We start from the raw sequence: 20,372 nt of genomic DNA, 5'->3' as shown, positions 1-20,372 counted from the left end.
TGAGTGTCCCCAGGAAATGACGCCCCATATCCTTCTCTCTGCAGCTTGACCACATACTGTCTCCGCCACCCATGCCGTTTCGGAAATGCAGCAACCCAGATGTGGCCTGTGGCCTGGGAAAGTCACTGAAGTACAAGAGACAGCTGAGTGAGGACGGAAAGCAGCTGCGGCGGGGAAGCCTGGGCGGTGCCCTCACCGGTGAGTGTGGGTGGCGCGGGGCACAAGAGGAGCTGTGCTTCTCTTCCCGGGCGCTGTGTGGGAAAGCCTGCCTGCAGGCCCTCTGGGAAAGTCTTGCTTAGTCCAGAAAGCTGTTCAAGTTAAGAATTTGAGCAGTAAACTTTATGGAATATAGTTTACATACAGTGACCCGGTCATATTTTATATACACACAAATGCACTTAGGAAAAATTTCTCTTTTGGTGTAACCACCAGCATGATCAAAATATAAAAATGTTGGTGGAGACAGACACAGAGACACAGTCTCTCTCTCTCATTGTCCTAAGGTAACTGTAGACCTGCTGTCTCTTCCGGCAGATGAGACTCATCCTAAGTGTTTTGTGTTAACTGGGCCACACAATTTGTGTGTTGAGTCTTCTGTGTTACTCATCATCGCAATTTTAACAATGCATACATATTATTGTTTCAATAATGAGTGTTCATTTAAAAAAAAAAAAAACTGACACGGGGCCCAAATCCAACCACTTTATACTCCCACCAACAGTAGGGGATCAAAATAATTGGTGTCCCTCCTCACCAACCTATGGTATGGCCAGTCTTTGTGAGTTTGGTCATTTTTGTTTTCCTGTGATGCTGTGCTTTTCTTTCGTGTTTTCCATTAGCTTTCTGTTATTCTAACAGGAGCCTGAGACGATCGAATTATAAAAAGAGAAGGTCTCTTTGGTCTTACTGCTTTAGTAAGCTGGTAGTTTTCAGACTGTGCTAAATCAGCACCTCATGACTGGAAGTACGCTGTGGGGTAAGACTGATCATCTTACAGTTTGGAAGTAAAGAGAGAAAGCAGCAGAGCTGGCTCCCACAGGCCACTTCAAGAGCATGGACCCAAGGATCTACCTGAGGACCTCCTGCTGGGAGCCTCACTGCTTCCCAATAGCACCCTCCTGGACCCAGCCCTTTAACGCTTAGATCCTCAGAAATCACATAGGGCACACGCTATACCGTGTAGGTAATGCAGAGCGTGTTCTGTGCTTATTGGTGGCTTATGTATCTTCATTTGTGAGCTATCTATCAAATCGTTCCCCGTGTTTAACTACACAGTTACAGGTATGTAACTGAAATGTCTCAGCACAGAAGCAGATATTGTCTGTTACTTATGCGTGAGCTATTAAAGCTCCTATCTATGAGACACCATGAGGAGAAAGTAAGTATGAGAGCCTGGGAAAGAGAATGGTTGACAGGCTACAGAGAAAACATTATTGTTCTGTTACATGGTTGGGTAACTCATTGGCAGCGATTCCATTTTCAGACTGCAGGTAGGGAAGGATCTAGAATGTTCTCGGCCTGAATGCCTTGTGCTGGAGGTGAGAAATTTGCCAGGTACCCTGATCTACTCATTCTGCATTATGTGCACGGATTGAAACCTATCCCGGGGGGGAGTGTACCTCAGGGATAGACCACTGTCCAAGCATTCACAGGCCCCAGGTTTGAACCCAGAACTACAAAAAGAACAAAAGCAAAAAAGATGGAGAAGGAAACGAAGAAAAGCATATTGTAGTCTGTGAGTCTGTGAATTATGGGTCCATTGAAAATAAAAATGCCTTTTAAAAAAAGACATGAAGTGGTGGTGAAAACAGTCCCACTAAAACTGAAGGTTTTTCAAATCTAAGAAACCCCACAAATAACTTCTGTTTATATAGCTATCTAATGTATTTATATTTAAAACTTTTATTTATATTTATGACTTTTATTCTAGCTTGAAAAAAAGCCAAATAAGGATAAGTTAAAGCACAAGAAAAGAGTAACAAAAGACTCACCATTTAAACTTTCACTCTAAACTCAGCTTTAATGTACTACATATTAAGTTTTTTTTCTATTTCATTTTAGCAATTTCTTTCCTGTAAACATAAATATTTTGAAGGAACATCATTGCTTTTTAAGCCCTGAAAGAAATTTTGTCTATGTACAACAGTCTTTTCTGCCAGTTCATAAATGGTCTGGAAAATACTTTGAATTATGTTGGTTTTTTTTTTATTTATTTTAGAATTATGGGCTTTGACTTTCTGGAAATGGAATTTCTGAGGAGCAGAAATACTGCTGCCAAATGGTCAGTAAAGCTGGAACATTTGGCCTAGAGGGTCACACTTCTAGAATGGAGGAATAGTGACCCAGGACTAGGGAAGGATAGCCTAAAAAAAAAATCCTGCAGAGCTCACAGAGATGGCTCAGTCAGTAAAGGGCCTGTATGCAAACGTGAGTTCCACCCATGAAAACTCAGAGTGTGGAAGCGTTCATCTGTGTTCCCAGTACCAAGGGACAGTCGTGGGGCTCTCTGCCCAGCCTGTGTAGCAGAACTGGGGAATTTCAGGTTCAGTGAGAGTCCTCATCTCAAAATTAAGGCGAAGAGCAATTCGGAAGGCACTACTCTCTACCTCTGACCCCTGTGTGCATGACACTGTACATGCACACACACACCACACATGTGTATGTGTATGCACTCACATGTATACTTGCACACATCCACATGACACATGTACATCCTACACACACACACATGCCTGCACCACACACACAGCAACACCCTTCATGCATGGTGGTGCATACGTGCCATCAAGGCTCTGCTAGGTAGAGGCAAGCAGGCTTTGAGTTTGAGGCCAGCCTGGTCTACGTAGGGAGATCCTGTGTCAAGAGCTCTAACGGACTGCGCTTCCCTGAACGAACAGCCAGCGCCTGCACTGGAGTTTGGTGCTTCCCTGATGCCCATCAGAACCATTCTCACTTCTCTTGTAGATGCAGGTTGCCTTGTAAGGGGCACAGCCTGGAGCACAGTCCCCAGTCTAACTCACCGTTAACAGGCAGGAAGGGAAGTGAAATCTTGATGGTTAAGCTTCACCCCCTGTTTATTCATTTTAATTAGAAAGTTTATTATAATTGAAATGTTTTTGACAGCTGGGTAGTAATTAGTTTCACCCCCCTCCTTTTTTTTTTTTTTTTTTTGCTTAAGTAGTTCATTAAAAGCTTTGAAGTGATTCACAGTCTTGCAGCATATGACTTGGAGCATGGAATTTGGCCTTTAGCTTTATGAGAATGAATACTTGCACCTGGGTCCCATTTCTTACACTGAGCAGCTCTATCTTCATAAAATTTGAATGCTGTACAACAATTTGGGGTGGTTAAATCTTAGGTGAGATGATATTTTAAAAAAATGTTTAGTCATCCTTAGAAGAATTTTAAATTTTTTTTTTTACTCACTTTATATCCTGGTTACAGCCCCATCCCCATCTCTCCTCCCTTCCTAGGCCCAACTCCCCTTCCCTTCACCCTCTGCCTCCCCTTTTCCTCATAAAAGGGGAGCTTCCTTTCCCATCCACCCCAGCTCATCAAGTTGCATCAGGACTGAGCATAACCTCTTTCCCTGTGGCCTGGCAAAGCAGTCCAGCCAAGGGAAAGTGATCTGAAAGCTAGCAAGTGAGTCCGTGTCCAATTCAGTCCCTGCTTCCCTTATTAGAGAACCCACATGAGTCCTAAGCTGCTATATCTTTGTAGAGGGCCTAGGTTCAGTTCCTGCATGGTCCTTGGTTGATGCTTCAGTCTCAGCAAGCCCCTCTGGGTCCTGGTTAGTTGGCTCTGTTGGTCTCCTTGTGGAGCTCCTGTCACCTCCAGGTCCTTTTCTCTTTCCTCCCACTTTTCCACAAGTTAGAAGAATTTTAAACAACCATTGAACATAAGCCTATCTTGGAAAATGGGACCTTGAAAGTTGGGATATTGGGGGCTGGGGGAAAGTATTGGTAACGCATCTTAGCTTAGCTTAGGATTTAATAAAGAAACATGGGGAGCCCTTAGCCCAGCAACAGGTATGTTAGCATTGTCTGGAGGCGAGTCAGAGGGCTTTGGAGTTGGTGGAGAAAGTAAACTCGCCAAGCTAGTCTTGTAGCCCTGATTGATTCTATTTTTGCTTTTTGCAACCTGTTTTTTGTTTTTGTTTTTTAAAGACATTGTAGTCTGGGCTAGCCTGGAACATACTATATAGCCCAAGCTAGCCTTGAATTCCTGGAAATGTTCTGGCTTTAGCCTCCTGCATGCTGGGATCATAGGATTTGTTATAGAATTATGAGATCATAGGATTTTGTCTGCTTGGTCCTATGCCTGCACAGGTATCAGGTGTTGGCTCGGGGAAGGCAGCATTTCTCATTCTCAAAAACAAAGTGTCTACTAGTTTTAGGCAACAATAGCCGTGTCACCCCAGCCTACAATAAAAAAGCTGGTTTTGCCACTAGAACCTTGTGTCTGATGTAGTTCTTACTTCAAAGACCAGCTGCTTTTCTACTTGGCTTTAACTCCAGGATCTTTGGTTTGGTGGTACTGTACTTACAACAGTGAGCTGCCAGGTCTAAGGTAGAGCTGCCAGGTCTAAGGTAGAGATAGAGATCCAAGAATTAAGGGTCTCTGTTAGCTGCATAGCAAGTTTGAGGCCATCCTGGACTCTTTCTTGCCAAAAAAACAAAACAAAACAAACAAACAAAAACTAAATCAAAGATTTTTTTAAAGGCTCAGCTTAAGGTTGGCAATTTTACTGCCTAATTACAAATTGAAAAATTTCACTAAAACTTTAGCTTTTCAAGAGGAAAGCCCGTAACCTAGTCATTTATCTCTCCCTAATGATATCTAATATTAAAATGTTCTTCCTGTGTGGCAAGGCCAGTTTAAGTGAATTACATTTATTGATTTATTTAACCCCCCGAGACAGGGAAGCATTCATCCCTGTTTTACAGATAGGGATACTGAGGCACGGCATGGTGTTTGTAAACAATTATGGCCAGGCAGGCGTACAGCCACAGTGAAGCTTTTCAGCAAAGCAGGTACCCAGCAAGTTTTAAATAAACTTTACATTCCAGCAGGATTAATTACCGTTAATTTTAGATAGGGGAATCTTTGCCTACTTGGAATCTGGGGCTGTGACTCAATCTGTAGGGCTCCCAGTCCTTTAATTAAAGTAAATTAAATTTAAGCAATTAATGCATATTAAAAAAAACCTTTAAATTCATATATTCGTTAACCCAGCAATTCTATTTCTGGGAATTCATTGCAAGCAAGCAGTCATGAATATGTGTGGAGAATGAGCACTAGTAATTTTGGAGCAGCGGTACTATTTATAATAATTGAAATTAGATGTCATCTAAATCCCTGCCAGGAGGATATTGATTAAACATGTTATAGAACATATACAGAGTGGAAGACAATTGTAAACATTGAAAATCATGTTGTAAAAAAATAAATTTGAACACTGAAAGAGGTTCATAATATTTAATGTGAAATCCTGTTGCTAAATGTTCTCAAACTATTACATGCTTGATAGGACTTCCTATAATTATAATTAAACAATTGAATATTTGATAATGGGGGAAGAAAACTATGTTGTTAGATTTTTTTTTTTCAAACTAGCTTGATGATTAAACAGTCTACTTTCTTATACAGGTGTGTGAAGGGTACAATGGTCTTTTTTTTTTTTTTTATACCCTGCAATTCAATCCATAGGGTTTTTGTTTTTTCCTCCAAGGTTTTTGTTGTTGTTATTGTTTGTTTGTACCACTCACTGATCTTGGTCGGCCGAGTTAATTCTATATACTCTCAGAATACTCATTGGCAGACAGCTCTCAGTTTCTTGTTTACATGGCTGAAGGCCTTTCTGGGACGTGAAACACTTTCCAGTAGGCTTGGTTACAGGAGTCACTTTGAGTCTAACCTGCTCTTTGTCTGTTGTCTCTCAGATTATCAGCTACACAAAGTGATGGGAGTATGTGAGGTGACATCCAGCCGTATAAACATATTTCTAACATGTGCAAGCATTGGGCTGCTAGTTTTCCATTGGCCAGAACAGGCCAAGTTGTGGAAGCACACTCCACCATCATCGTTGGGCAAAGATGTAGAATATAATGCCAAGAACTTAGGAAATTAGTAACTGAGTCCACCATAATTAGCTTCTGTCTTTAGCAATCCTTTATGATAAAAATATTTTTATTTCTGAATTATAAAAGTATGTGTTCACTGTAGATAACTCAGAAAATATGAACCTCAAGAAAGAATAAATCAGAAGGCCCATAATTATACCATAATTTGAATGAATGACATCCATGTTTGAAATTGTGAAATGTTTCTTCCCAAACTAAAGATATGAACCACCAAGTGTTTTACGTTAAAGAGAGGGAAACAAACATTGCTTGCTTGCTGATTTTATTATTTCGGGGCTGACATTTAAACAGTAGACCCAGAGCTGACTGTGTCCATCATGATCTGATTTTTTTAAGCTAATGTTTTCTGTCTTCATGGCTCACTGCCTGCTAAATAGATAGAAGAGCATGTAAACAGTGCCTGAGTCTCAGAGCCCCCTGATGAGAAAGGAAAGCACCATTCTATCATCATGCAGACCCTTTAGTCCAGGCGGAGATACACAGTATTGTGCCTGACAGCTTACAGACTTTAGGGCCTTTGAATCCTGCCTTCTGGGTACCCAGTTGGGCGTCTCCACTCCATAGCCTTCCTTCCCTGTTTGTAATGTGTGTTGTAGCCTTAACAGTTAGAATGAAAGCTCCTCTTCCTTAGAGAGTCACTTTTGTTTTCTAAATGATGTTTGGGTTGTTTAGAATATAGAAAAGCAGAATCAGTAGAGTCCCATAGATTGTGTAGGAATGCAGTGTAGGCATGGCACTAATGGGTTAACCTATAGACAGTATTGACTAGGATTTCTAAAACTGTTAGAATGTTCTTTATCACTGGGGAAAATGGAGAAGTTTCGCTTCTCTGTCTGTCTGTCTGTCTGTCTTATTTTTGTAGTCTTTTAAACATGGTAGGCAAGTGCTATACCCCTCAGTTAAACTCCCTGCCCAACTCTAGTACATATTTTAGACATCTTACTTGAGAGAAAAGAAAAACAGCATCATTCCAAGGAGCATTCTTTCCTTCTAAAATGGGCTTGGAAGCCATCATGTTGGAATGAGTGAATCTTTGGTCACTTACTGGGTTTCTTAGCCTGTTTGGAAATTTTGCCAATCATCAGATTAAAGCTCCATAATATTTAGTAATTATTCACTTGAATACAATGTCTGTCTCCTGTCTGCTCTAGTTTTCATTTCTTTTGTCATATGTGAAAAGTGCCTGTATAAGATGACACTGCTACGACAGCTAAGCCAAGAGGAGCAGTTCGTTTCTTCCATGTGTAATTGTTGAGGGGAAATGTTTTGGGGTAGGCTGCTCTCTCTGTCCTTTACATCCCCACACCTCGTCCTCTGGATAGGCCTGCAGCTCCATTTCCAATTGGTAGAGATGGAAAGAGAGGAGAAACCCAGGCTTGCAGAGAGTTTCTGGCTACATCCTTTTGACAGGATCTGTCACATAATCACAGGTCCCCTCCCCCACCGCCAGGATGATGCAGCATGTGAGGCCTTGCTGTTCTGTAGTTTAGAGTCCAGATACACATAGGCAAGGAAGGGTGGCGCTCACCACATTGAAGAGTTTGTGGTGACATAGAATTCAGTAAGGCCATAGGACATGAGTTCGGTTTGAAGTACCCACGAAACATGTTAAACTGATAAGCCCAGTGGGATTGTGGAGTCACAGAAATGAGAGAGTCATCATTTTGAAGAAAGTGTACCAGACTGTCACGTAAGCAAATAAAACAGAGGCTAGGAATGGGCCACTGGAATTATGGGTGTCGTGATGGGGTGACCTTGGCATACACTGTGAGCGAGGACGCACACTGGGATGGTGCAGGTGGAGAGGAAGCAATCACAGAACTAGAGGAAGCAAGCATTCGAGTAAACAGTAGTACCCATAGCTCTTTTAGAAGTTGTGCCATGAGAGGTGTGAACGGGGATGAAATCAGGAGTAAGAGAGAGGGGCCTGTTGGAAGGTGGGGAGGATGACACTGTTTTTCTTGATTTTTTTTTTCTTTGACCCGTTCATGATTCAGTAATGAGTTGTTTAATCTCCGTGAGTTTATGCTCTTACTGTGGATTTATTTGCTATTTTAAGTTTTATTACACTGTGATCAGAGGGGAAGCTATTTCAGTCTTTCTGATTTTGTTGAGGTTTGTTTTCTGTCCCAGAATATGGTCTATTTTAGGGAAGCGTCTATGGACTGCTGGGTAGAACGTGTTTTCGTTGGTGTGTGTGTGTGTGTATGGAATACACTGTCGATAACGCTTAAGTCCATTTTATGTATGATTGATTTCATTTAGTTCTGATGTTTCTCTGCTTGTTTTTTTGTCCAAGTGACCTGTTTATTGAAGAAAGTGGGGTGTGAAAATCATCTCCTGTTAATGGTTGGTTGTCATCTGTGTCTTCAGCGGCAGAAGTACACTTTTATGAGTGCACATCAAGTACATCAGGGGTTTATGATGTATGGAGCACGCCAGGTGTGGGTACATACATGTGTAGAGTAATGGCACACCCCCGGTTAATTTTCCCTGTTGCTAGATTGGAGTGCCTCTTTTAATCTTTTCTATTTAGGTTTAGTTTGAAGTCTGTTTCGTCCGGTGCTTCCTGGTCCCTTTTGACGGCAGTACTTCTGTCCATCTAAAACATGCACCTGGGGGCTGGAGAGATGGCTTAGAGGTTAAGAACATTCGCTGTTCTTTCAAAGGTCCTGAGTTTGATTCCCAGCAACGGCATGGTGGCTTTGTAACCATCTGTAGTGAGATCTGGTGTGCAGGATGAATGCTATATAAATAATAAATAAATCTTAAAAAAAAAAAATTTAAAAAGACAGTACCTATTTTTAAAGCTGAGTTTCTTGACAGTAGACGATGAATTTTGTTTCTTCATCTATTCAGCCAGCCTGTGTCATTTGATTGGCAAATTGAGACCATTAATATTTAAAGCTATTTTTGAAAAGTGAGTGTTGATTGCACTCATTGTGTTGTTTTGTTGTTTACATTTTCAGCCTTAACTGTGTGTTTCTGTAATCGTAGCTTCATTTGTTTGCTTTCTGCAGCAGTGGTTCTCAACCTTCCCAGGGCTGCAACCCCTTAATACAGCTCTTCATTCTATGGTGATTCCCAAGCATAGAATTATTTCATTGCTACTTCATAAATGTAATTTTTCTACTGTTAGGAAGAGCAATGTAAGTATCTGATATGCAGGATATCTGATTTGCTACCCCCAAAGGGTTGTTCTACAGTCTCTTGGTTATGTTTATTCTTCTTGTCAGCCCAAAGTATTACTTCTTGTATTTTGTTTAAGGTTGATCTGTTGAATTTAATTTTTTTATGTTCATATCATGGAAAGCTTTTCTTTTTCCTTCAACTGTGACAGATAGTTTTCTGGGTATATTAGTCTGGGGTGGCATTTGTGGTCTTTTTGGGCTTTAGTGCATTGCTCCAATTTCTTCTGGCTTTCAAAGTATCTGTTGAGAAATCTGTTTTATTCTGATGGGTTTTCCTTTATATGTGTCCTGTGCTTTTTTTAATGTAGCTTTCATATTCTTTCTTTGTTTTGTATACTTAGTGGTTTTTGTTTTGTTGTTGGTGGTGGTGGTGGTGGTTTTTGTTTGTTCGTTTGTTTGCTTGCTTGCTTTTTTGAGACGGTTTCCCTGTGTAGCCTTGCCTGTCCTGGTCTCACTTTGTAGACCAGGCTGGCCTTGAACTCACAGAGATCCACCTGCTTTTGCCTCCCCAAATGCTGGGATTACAGGCATATGCCACTGCACCTAGCTTATATTTAGTGTTTTAGTGTTGTGGGAAGGATTTTTTTTTTCCTGGTCTTCTCTATTTGGTGCTGTGTGTGAATCTTATACCTGTGTAGGTCAGATACAAATTAGTTTGGACAATTTTTCTTCTATGATCTTGTTGAAGATCTGGTCTATGCCAGTGACCTGGACTCTTCTCCCTTATCTGTCCCTGTAATTTGAAGGTTTTTAATCTTTTCACAGTGTCCACATTTCCTACATATTGTTTTTATATATTTCTAATTTTTTTTTTTTTGCTCATTTCATTTAGTTCCTTTACTTAATCTTTGAGTCCTGATATTCTATCTTTTGCTTGATTCATTCTACTTGGAAAGCTTTCCCTTGAGTTTTCTAGTTAGGTTATTGAGTTTTTCAATTCCATGTACAGTTGTTTTCAGTGTTTCTATCTTTTTATTGAATTCTGTCTTCAAATCCTCGATTGTCTTTGTCATTTTCATCATTGTCATGAACATCACTCAGGCCTTTATTCTCTTTAAGTTAATTGACCTGGGTTTTTGGTGGTGGTGGTGGTGGTGGTGGTGATAGTGGTGATGATGAGGTGTGTGTGTGTGTGTGTGTATGTGTGTAGTGGTGGTGATGGTGGTGATGATGAGGTGTGTGTGTGTGTGTGTGTGTCTTCACTCACTGAATTTTTTTGAAGTTTATGATTGTTCTTTTAAGTTCTGTGTTTTGGGGGTTATCTGGGTAATTCTATTGACAAACATCTCAGTAGGACTAGAAGATTTCAGGAAAATACTGTCTTGTTATCTCACATTATTTGTGTTCTGCAGTGATATCTGGATATATGAACTTGTTTTGTTAGTTCTGTGTCTGAGGTAATCACAGCAGGGCATGACAGAGCACAGATATTTGGCTTGCTTCAGCCTTAAGGTTGGATATAGTTAGATAAAATGAAGTCAGGTAGACTCAGGGGACTTGGCTGGCTTGCAACATATGTGTCCTAGTGCAAGCCTGGAGTGTGGGCACAGATCTGGGGGTTAGGGAGGGTGCATGAAATGGAAGATCTGGTCAGCTCTCCCAGCTAAATCCTGGTGCAAAATATACAATTCTTGGCTGGGTGGAGAGAATGAATATGGAGCCTGAGGGGCCTGTATGTTGCTTGGGGATGGTTGGCCTAACCAGAGACTGGATGGGGTCTGTGCAAGCAGGTGTAACTAGACTAAGCCAAGGAACTGGGTATGGGACCCAGGAAGATCTGGAAATTGGGAAGAGAGTGTGAATAGAAGAATCAGGTAAAATCATCCAGCTAGACTCTGGCATAAGACATGCAAGACCTCACTGGGCAGAAAGGTGGATGTTGTGTGCCAGGGGACTGGAGGTTGTCAGGAGGTTTCATTTTTAGTGGCCAATTTCATATTGCTGTTTTTTTAAAATAAGTTTACTATTTTGAAAAATAACCAAGGTAATTTAATTGGTTTCAATGTTCATTATATTGTGGCCTGGGAGAATGTCAGAGGGTTCTCTGGCAGCTGGGGAAAAAAAAACTGTGAATCAGGTGGAAAGAAATAGGATGGAATTCTGAATATAGGAAGCAATTTTTTGGAAGCACTGAGAACCCTCTTATAGTCTGAGGCCTGGTGGAAAGTGAATCCTGTTTTTGTGTTGGACAGAGACAGGGGGATGAGTCTCTTGGGAGCATTAGTACCAAAGAAGGCAGTTAAAAGCCATGGCTGAGGGTTATTCAAGAGCATGTTAGGGAAAGCAGAGCTGAACTATATGGAAATGGGAGGAAGTTATAGCATCAGTGGTGGCATTCTGCAGGTCTTGCTAAGTAGCCTGGGGCATGGAACTTGGGCAATGAGTGGTGGATGGCCTGAGCTTCATATAGGCAGTCTTTGAAATACGATTATTTTGAAGTTTCATATATTTTTAAACTTTGAGGGGCAAAGAAATCATTATCATGCCCTTCGGATACCCTCCGTTTGGCGTCTTTCCCCCTTGGCTGGTGGTGGTGTTACGAGAGATGGACAAAACCAGATCTACCTATAATGCACATTTATATTTTTTTATTAATTATAGTTTATCCACTTTGTATACCCCCTGTAGCTCCCTCCCTCCTCCCCTCTCAATCCCACCTTCCCTCCCCATCTTCACCCATGTCCCTCCCCAAGTCCATTGATAGGGGAGGTCCTCTGCTCCTTCTTTCTGATCCTAGTCTATCAGGTCTCATCAGGAGTGGCTGCATTGTCTTCCTCTGTGGCCTGGTAAGGCTGATCCCCGCCCCCCCCTCAGGGGGAGGTGATCAAAGAGCAGGCCAATCAGTTCTGGCTAAAATGCTCAATCCCCATTCAGAAAGGCAAGGAGGATGGACATCAGAAGAGGGAGAAAACAGGGAACAGGACAGGAGCCTACCACGGAGGGTCTCTGAAAGGCTCTACCCTGCAGGGTATCAAAGCAGATGCTGGGACTTATAGCCAAACTTTGGGCAGAGTGCAGGGAATCTTATGAAAGAAGGGGGAGATAGTAAGACCTGGAGAGGACACAAGCTCTACAAGGAGAACAACAGAACCAAAAAATCTGGGTACAGGGGTCGTTTCTGAGACTGATACTCCAACCAAGGACCATGCATGGAGATAACCTAGAACCCCTGCACAGATGTAGCCCATGGCAGCTCAGTGTCCAAGTGGGTTCCATACTAATGGGAACAGGGACTGTCTCTGACATGAACTGATTGGCACATTTATGATTTTACTGACTTAATGTGTTTGCTTCCATTTGCTTTTCTATTTCTAAGTTCTTGCAAAGTCTCTCTGCTAAAAGCACATGACCAAGGGCAAAAATTCTTCTAAGTTGGTCTGCCATTCCTTTGTAAATCTTACAAAGTTATGTAGTCCATCAGCAAGAGCTTATGAAGTGCTGGGCATAGTAGTACCTGCCTCTAATCCTAGCACTCGGGAGGCAGAGGCAGGCGGATCTCTGTGAGTTCAAGGCCAGCCTGGTCAACAAAGTGAGTCCAGGACAACCAGGGCTATTACACAATGAAACCCTACCCACTCCCAAAAAAAGATAGATATTAAGAGATTATAGATGCTAGAGAGTGTCTGTGCTCATTTTGGGAAGTCACCAGGTAATCTAGAAGCCACTGGATTGGCATCTTTGTCTTGGCAAGAGCACACATTTTAAGAACCTTTTGGATCCGCTCACAGTCTACCCAGTTGGGTATCACTGTCTATCCTGGGTGTTTTCTCTGCTAGCTGGGCATTTACCATTGAGGGTGAATGTTTTCATGCATTTGTGAAAGTGCCCGTAGTTTATCCTTGTCAGGGTAAAGATCTCCTGAGACCTAGACTTAATGGGACACACAGCTGTCAGCTGGTTCTTCTGGCAGATGCTGCCTCCCAGTGGCGCTGTCAGAGAGCCTTCTGCTGCTGTTCATCACCCTTACAGATGGCCTATTGAGGAGTCATTGCCTCTTTAACTTGCCTGCCCACACCCGGGTTCCCAGCCCTGAGCTGCCAAGTAGCCTTACCATGTTCCCAAACAGGTGACACAGTTCTCATGGAAGCTCACGCATCTTCTTTAGGTAAGTTTTGCCCGTGATTTACCAGAGGTGAGAAGTCAGGTGTGATGGGACCAGAGGATTAATTTAGTGGAGACTAGTGAGGATTTGAAGAACCACATGCATTTATTTCCCTTATCCCAAGAGGCAGACAAAAGCCAGAGCTATTTCCTTTGATATGTGAAGGAGCTCCAAAGACTAGTTCTGCCCCCTTAGAAATCAGTTTAACAATTCCACACATGATAAAGCTTGAAGGACTTAAAGCTTATGATCTAGTCCTGAGTATTGATTCAGATACTACAGATGTTTTACATAGAAAGCCTGATTTGTCAGTAGGTGTTTGAAGTGCTCTTTTGTAGATGATATGGTTAGTTTAGGTCCCAAGTCATAGTTAGAGTGGCATTTAAAGTTACTGTCAGGGGCTGGTAAATCTTGTTCCTGTACAAGTTTGCTCTTGTGGCCTTAAACCGAATGTATTGGATGTGGCAAACTAAATCTAGTCGCTGAGAGTCTTCAAAGGCCACCAAACAAGCACACATCTACTGGCTGTTTAAAGTTTGCTCTGGTGTGATTTTCAAGGTGGTGTGCATGTATGCATTTCTTTATGGGGCTGTCTATACCAGTTAGTCTCTAAAGGAAGTAAAACTCTAGAATGTCAAATTCAGGAACCTCAAGGTTCCCGCACCCCACCCTCCAGATAACTTGTGTTCTGGGTGGTTCTACTCGTGGTAGACTTTGGTTCTTCCCGAGGAGAGAGAGGGGTGGTGGGTGGAGAGCAATCTGCCAAATCCATGTATCAAAAATTCAAGTTATACTTCCTTGAGATTTCTTTTAAGATTAGACACCGATAACATTTCAGCTGTACTTTAGAAAAGTGATTTTATGGGACTGGGTTTTTGTGTGCGGCACACACAGGCCCTGAACCTTCTGGAATCACATGTGTCAAAGTGTGCACCATCCTCCGTGGCTTAAGGCATGGATGTTTTTTTTGCAGGAGGACAATCGTGTTCCTTTCATTGTTCTTTACTGTCCATCACCTTCCTCTCATAGCTTCTTGAACGTATGTTTCTGGAACGCAGGACTTGCTCGGTGTTGGGCCCACGTGAGTGGTAGGGGGCCGCGTTGCATGTAGGCAGTCTCTGGAATGTTAATATATTGAAGTTGGGTATATTTTGAAACTTATAAGGGGCAAGGAAATCCTTGTGGTGCCCTTTTGACACGCTCAACTTGGATTATTTCTGTATTGGTCAGTGGTGGTGGTGTGAGAGATGGACAGAACCAGATTCACATCCATGAGTTCACTGACCTAAAGCATGTGCTTCCATTTGCCTTTCTTTTTCTCAGTACTTACAAAGTCTCTGTGCTGGAGAAATTGACCGTGGCCTGGCTGTGATGGCAGAACCTTTTTTGACCCTTCATAAATTATACACTTTTTGCTTTTGAAAAGCAAGCCAGTGCCATTCTATTCCCTGACAGAGATGCAGCTGTGCAGCTATGTAACTCCTTTTGAGTTGATAGTATAAAATGAGGGAATTGGGAAAGTTAAATATTATGAAAATATTATGGTTAAGAGTGTGGCACCTGGGGTGGGGAGATGTGCTGAGCAGCTAATGGCCTTTGCCACAAAGCCTGACCCACCCAAGTTTTATCCCTGTATCACACATACCAGAAGAAGAGAATCTTCCCCTATCAGTTGCCCTCTGACCTCCACATGTATGCCTGGTTGTATTTGCCCATATGCATGTGTGTATACAAATACACAAAACAAATGTAAAACTTTATTTTGTAAACTTTCTTCACAGGTAAATATCCCAGTCTGGAGAGTGTTGGTTTTCATGATACCCAACTGATACTAACCTTACCTCTTAAAGCTCCACTACTTAAGAGTGTCACATCCTGAGTGAGGCATCCAGAAGCAGAAAGACACACATGGTATATGTTCACTTATAAGTGGACATATCCACTTATAGGATAAACATACTAAAATCTGTACACCTAAAGAAGCTAAACAACAAGGAAGACCCTAGGGAATATGCTTAATCCTCATTCAGAAGGGTGAACAGGATAGCGAAAGAAGGCAGGGAACAGGACAAGAGCCTTCTACAAAGGGCCTCTGAAAGACTACCTGGCAGGGGATTGAAGCAGGTGTTGAGACTCAGTCAAACTTAGGGCAGAGTGCAGGGAATCTTATGAAAGAAGGAGGAGATAGAAAGACCTGGTGGGGACAGGAGCTCCACAAAGAGACCAACAGAGAAAAAAATATCTGGACCCAGGAGCATCCTGCAGAGACTGATGAATCAGTCAAGGACCATGCATGGAGAGGACCTAGAGCCCCTGCTCAGATGGATCCCTAGTAAGGGGAGCAGGGGCTGTCTCTGGTATGAACTCAGTTGCCTGCTCTTTGATCACCTCCCTCTGGCAGGGTGGCTTTATAAGGCCACAGAGAAAGAGGATTCAGACAGTCCTGGTGAGACCTGATAGGTTAGTGTCAGATAGTATGGGAAGAGGACCTTCCTTATCAGTGGACTAGGGGAGGGGCATGGGTGAGAGAGAGAGGGAGTGTGCAACTTGGAGGAGATGAGGGAGGGGCTACAGCCAGGATACAAAGTGAATAAATTGTAAATAATAATATTGTTTTAAAGTGTTACATTGGGCTTCAAGCTTCAGCAAGGGTCTTGCGGGGTGAAACCACAGTGTGCCTTATTTTCTCAAGCTCATTTTGTGCTTAGCAAGTAAATAATTTCATCTCCCACGGTGAGATAGTGAGGAAACCCTTTTCCAGAGAAAGGGAGTCCCTTCATTTTCTCCCTCTCTCTAGACTTCTCCCTCCTCTTCCCTGGCCTGTCTCCAGCCCAGCACACTTCCCCCACTGCTATGCAGAGACCCCTGCCATCTCTTCTAATAGAACATGCCACTAGGAGCTCTGCTCCTTGCCCTGACACCGAGCTTGCCAGGCCATCTATCTCTCTCTTGAAACTTGTTTTCGTCAGCCAGTCAAAGCCCCTGGGGATGTCCAAGTTATTTTGACTGCATGGAAATGCTGCTGACTTTTAGTCAGTCACATAAGAGAAAGAGGAGGCACAGAAATGCAAATGCCACCAGTGGGGAAGTTTAAAGATTCATAAAAATTAGTGTTTGTGATGACGCTGGTGGTGGCGGCCTGCATTTGTCATTGTCATGTAGGTACTTAATCAATGCTTATTGCCAGGGCTGAATTTATTTTCTTGTGTCTGCCTAGACAGATAATCCCCCTGCTCTCTGATGGTTCTGTCTGAGGTTCCTGTGGCAGACTTGCGTCTGAAGGGAAGGTGGTGGGGGTAAGGCTCCTCCACGTTTCCCACACATTCTTCACTTGCTTACAGGGAGAAGCTTTTTCTGAAAGAGAACAATAGCGTTTAAATATCTGTTTCCTTCTTCCCGATAGGAACACAGGGAAAGTCATGCTTAGTTTTACTATTTCCAACCATATTTCTAGAGTTGCCCGTGTGATAGCAGCCGGAGGAGGGTCTTTTGGGATAATTAGGTTTTAGGGACTATTATCTCACCAATGGAATAAAGACACTTGCAAGTTGATCCACTAGAGTAGACATCACAAGTTGGCAGACAGACGACAAGTACCAGCCTCCCCATCATGAACTTCCTACCTATGAAATTATGAGGGAAAAAAAAACTTTTCATTTTATAAATTACCCAGTTTTAGGTTCTGAGTAAGAAACCATGCCCCATGTAACTTACTGCACCATACTCAGCTCTGAGAAGCATCCTGTGTCAGGTCAAGCAGCTTCCCCACCTGCTAAGAACAGCCATGTGTAAACGCTAACTTGCATGCCTGCTCATTGATGTGTGGCAAGCATGTATACAAACACCCCATGGAACACTTGGTTTTAATTTAGTATTCTTTAAGGAAAGGAGTGCCTCCATTTTTGCCCTAAGATACTGTGAAGGATGGAAACCTGTTTGTAAAAGTATCTCAAGTATTTCTCTGGAGTCATATTAAGGAAAAAAGCTTAGATTGGTCTGATAAATTTGAAACTTCTTATTAAGTAATGAGAACTAGGTAATCCACTGTGTTCCTGTCTGTACTCTGGTTTCTAGGAATCATGCATAAGGGTTTGCGTGGTTGGTTTTGGTTCTCTTTTGCTAGTTTTCTTTTGTTGTTGTTTGTTTGTTTGTTTGTTTGTTTTTCTACACTGGTACCAAAATAACATAGGTTTTTTTTTTTGTTTTTGTTTTTGTTTTTTAAGGAAAGCAGTAAGTTATACATATACCCCAAATGGTAAGTTTTGCCTTTCTACTCCTTGGTGTATAAAAGGGAAATGAACTGTATTCACATCCCTTTCCCAGCCTGGGGGTATAGCTCAGTGGTCAGTGTAGTCTTGCCAATCATATGCGTGACCCTGGGTTTGAGGTTTGATCTGTGCAGTCCATTCCTCACACTTTCTTACTGCTTTTGGTGGTTTTGCCACTCCCCAAGTGCCATCTTCCTGCATCGTCTGTGTTCTCCAGGGATAAATTGCTTCCAGTTCTCATTGTTAATGTACCTTTCATTCCTTTCCCTTGTTTATAAATTCCTTGAGGACTTTTCCTTGTCTTTTCAAAGCACATCCCACACATGGCAAGTACTAAGTGCTTAGTAACGGAGTTGCTAGGTAGCCTACAGTGTCCTCAGTTACATCTAACTCAAATAAAGAAATGCTGTTTTAGTGTATGTATGTTCAATGCGGTACTCGAGGCATACATACGGAAGTATATTTGAATTCAAATTTCAGTAGGCTCCCTTTATTTGTGTTTACATTTGGCCATCTCTTCATTGAACATTGGAATGATTCTATATTTAGGCATTGTCAGACATGCTGTCTCCTAGGTCTTTGTGAGCCAGGAATGACAATGGGCTAAAGGCATGACACACAGACATTAATATAGTCTTCTTTTCCTGTTTCGTTTCCCACCCCCTACCCCCCATCCCCCACCCCCAGCTACTTTATTACATTGGAATCAGGACCATCTTTGTGGATGACAGATGACAGACATCAGGCAGATCTGGTGTGTGATGTACTTGTCGGTGTGTGAAAGTTAGTATGCATATGCCCTATTATGATGCAATTCAATACTCACAGGGCTCTCTGTGGATTCAAATAACTGAAGAATGAATACATTTAAAGGAATGGATAGCAGAAAATGGCCAGGCTTTCAAGCCTGAGAGATGACCATTTGGAGGTTGATTGGAATGGCCAAATGGCAACCTTCCCCTATCTCAGCCCACTGATTTTCCCATAAGCATGGTTGAATTCTCTCTTTAAAAAAAAAAAAAAATGTTAAGGAGCCTGATGATAGTGTTACTGTAAAATACAAGGCACTGACCTTGGAGTTCACAGCTACTTAATGTCATGTGAGATTTCAGAAGTAGTCAGTGGCTAAGTAATAGACCAGAAATGGAAAGGCTGAATTCCTGCCCCACACCTGCCATTCATTTCCAGACAGCGCCGAGGCAATCACGATGCTAATCTGGGCTTTGAGTTTTCTTTCCTTAAATATAAGAACACTCTTATGATGTGCCTTATAAAGCACTTGTGTATTTGTGAATATTTAATTCAGAAGACATAGGATTGCAGCTTGGATAACAATGTCCCCATAGATTCTGTTGTTTTTAAAGCAGACGGAGTTGGCAGTTACTAAGTTTGGAGAACAATTTCTACAGTTCTGAGACCTCTCAAACCAGACATAGGGAACTTGAAATATTTGCCATTAGGGTGAGAGAGGAGCTCTGTATGGTATTTTGAACCAGTTTTTGCTTTATAACCATAAACACCAAACCATATAAGAATTGATCTAGATTTCTTGATTATCCATTCATCAACATTAACAAGCATTTCTTAAGACAAAAAATAATAATAATATCAGCCTTTAAGGATTATGCGTAGGCATCTTTAGGGATTATACGTTGGCATTGTTATTGAAGAGAAAGACCTTGAAATTGTGTAGAGTAGGCCCAGCATGGAATTGTTAGCCATTCCAAGAAAATACACGTGATAACATTTGATTATGTGAAAGAGGCTGTGTATAGACATTTCCTTGCATAAATAGGAAACTTGTTAAGGAATTTGGACGTAGCTGGAAATTTCTGCATATCTGGTGTCGTGGAGTCTATTTTACCCCATGTAAGGCTGATTTTGTTCTTTTTGTTTATCTTGTAAGGCTCTGAGTCCCCAGTTTCTCCTTGGCTCCTATAATAACTGTTGAGCTGTAGGGCAGCTGTCAGCAGTGTTTAGCATCACAAGCCTGTGGGTGACATTTGGCGACATCAATCAAAGCATCTGGTCACGGAGAGGAATGTTATTGAGTAGGCTTCATAACTTCTTTGAAAAGTAAGATAGTAAGCACAAGTCATTTTCTAGTCTACCGAGGGGAGGCAGCCCCCTCTGAGGTCGGCACTATATTGTGGAAGTGAGGGACTCTTACACATGCCTTTTAAAAGGTAAAAATCAAAGCCAGAGAGGAGGTGTGGTATCTTCCATATTAAGTTTAGGGCCTCTGAGGGTTTTTGTTCTTTTTATTGTTGTCATCATGAAACAAAGAAGGGGATCAAATTCCAATATTCTAGACAACGTGAAACCGTGTAACAGTGAGAGGCAGCGTATCCTGGAGAGAAGCACAGATGGGATCGCGAGGAGATGTAAGCGCAGTTCTACCGAAGTCCACTGGGATCTAGGCATGGGCTGTGGTGGTGTGCTAAGTGTGGTGTGGGCCGCGGTCGCAGAGGACATGGAGTTTTCAAGGCGGCAGAGCATATGGTACCCAGGAATAAGTATCACTCTGCTCGTGAACCCACATACAGAACTGGTGTGATGGAAGAGACTAGGAAGTATCTCTGGCTTAAACGTAAATCATGCCCAAAAGGATAGTATGTCTAGAGGGGCCTGGACCACTCCTGAGCACAGTTTGTGTGTTCAGCAAGCA

The 20,372-nt window shown here is 42.2% G+C and overlaps 1 protein-coding gene across 6 annotated transcripts in view; it reads left to right on the top strand.

Moving 5' to 3' along the window:
• Positions 1-20,372, top strand: part of Mast4 (microtubule associated serine/threonine kinase family member 4) — a 585,425-nt gene that overhangs the window by 171,886 nt on the left and 393,167 nt on the right. For all 6 annotated transcript variants that reach the window (XM_021649170.2, XM_021649162.2, XM_060385657.1 and 3 more), the window contains exon 2: positions 45-198. In XM_021649170.2, the coding sequence (XP_021504845.1) occupies positions 45-198 (154 nt within the window). The remainder of the gene's footprint in view (positions 1-44; positions 199-20,372) is intronic.

Source organism: Meriones unguiculatus, chromosome 6 (genome assembly GCF_030254825.1).
Source record: "Meriones unguiculatus strain TT.TT164.6M chromosome 6, Bangor_MerUng_6.1, whole genome shotgun sequence".
NCBI classification, from domain to species: Eukaryota; Metazoa; Chordata; class Mammalia; order Rodentia; family Muridae; genus Meriones; species Meriones unguiculatus.
Note: the sequence above shows the minus strand (reverse complement) of the source record. Positions and strands in the feature narration are given on the sequence as shown.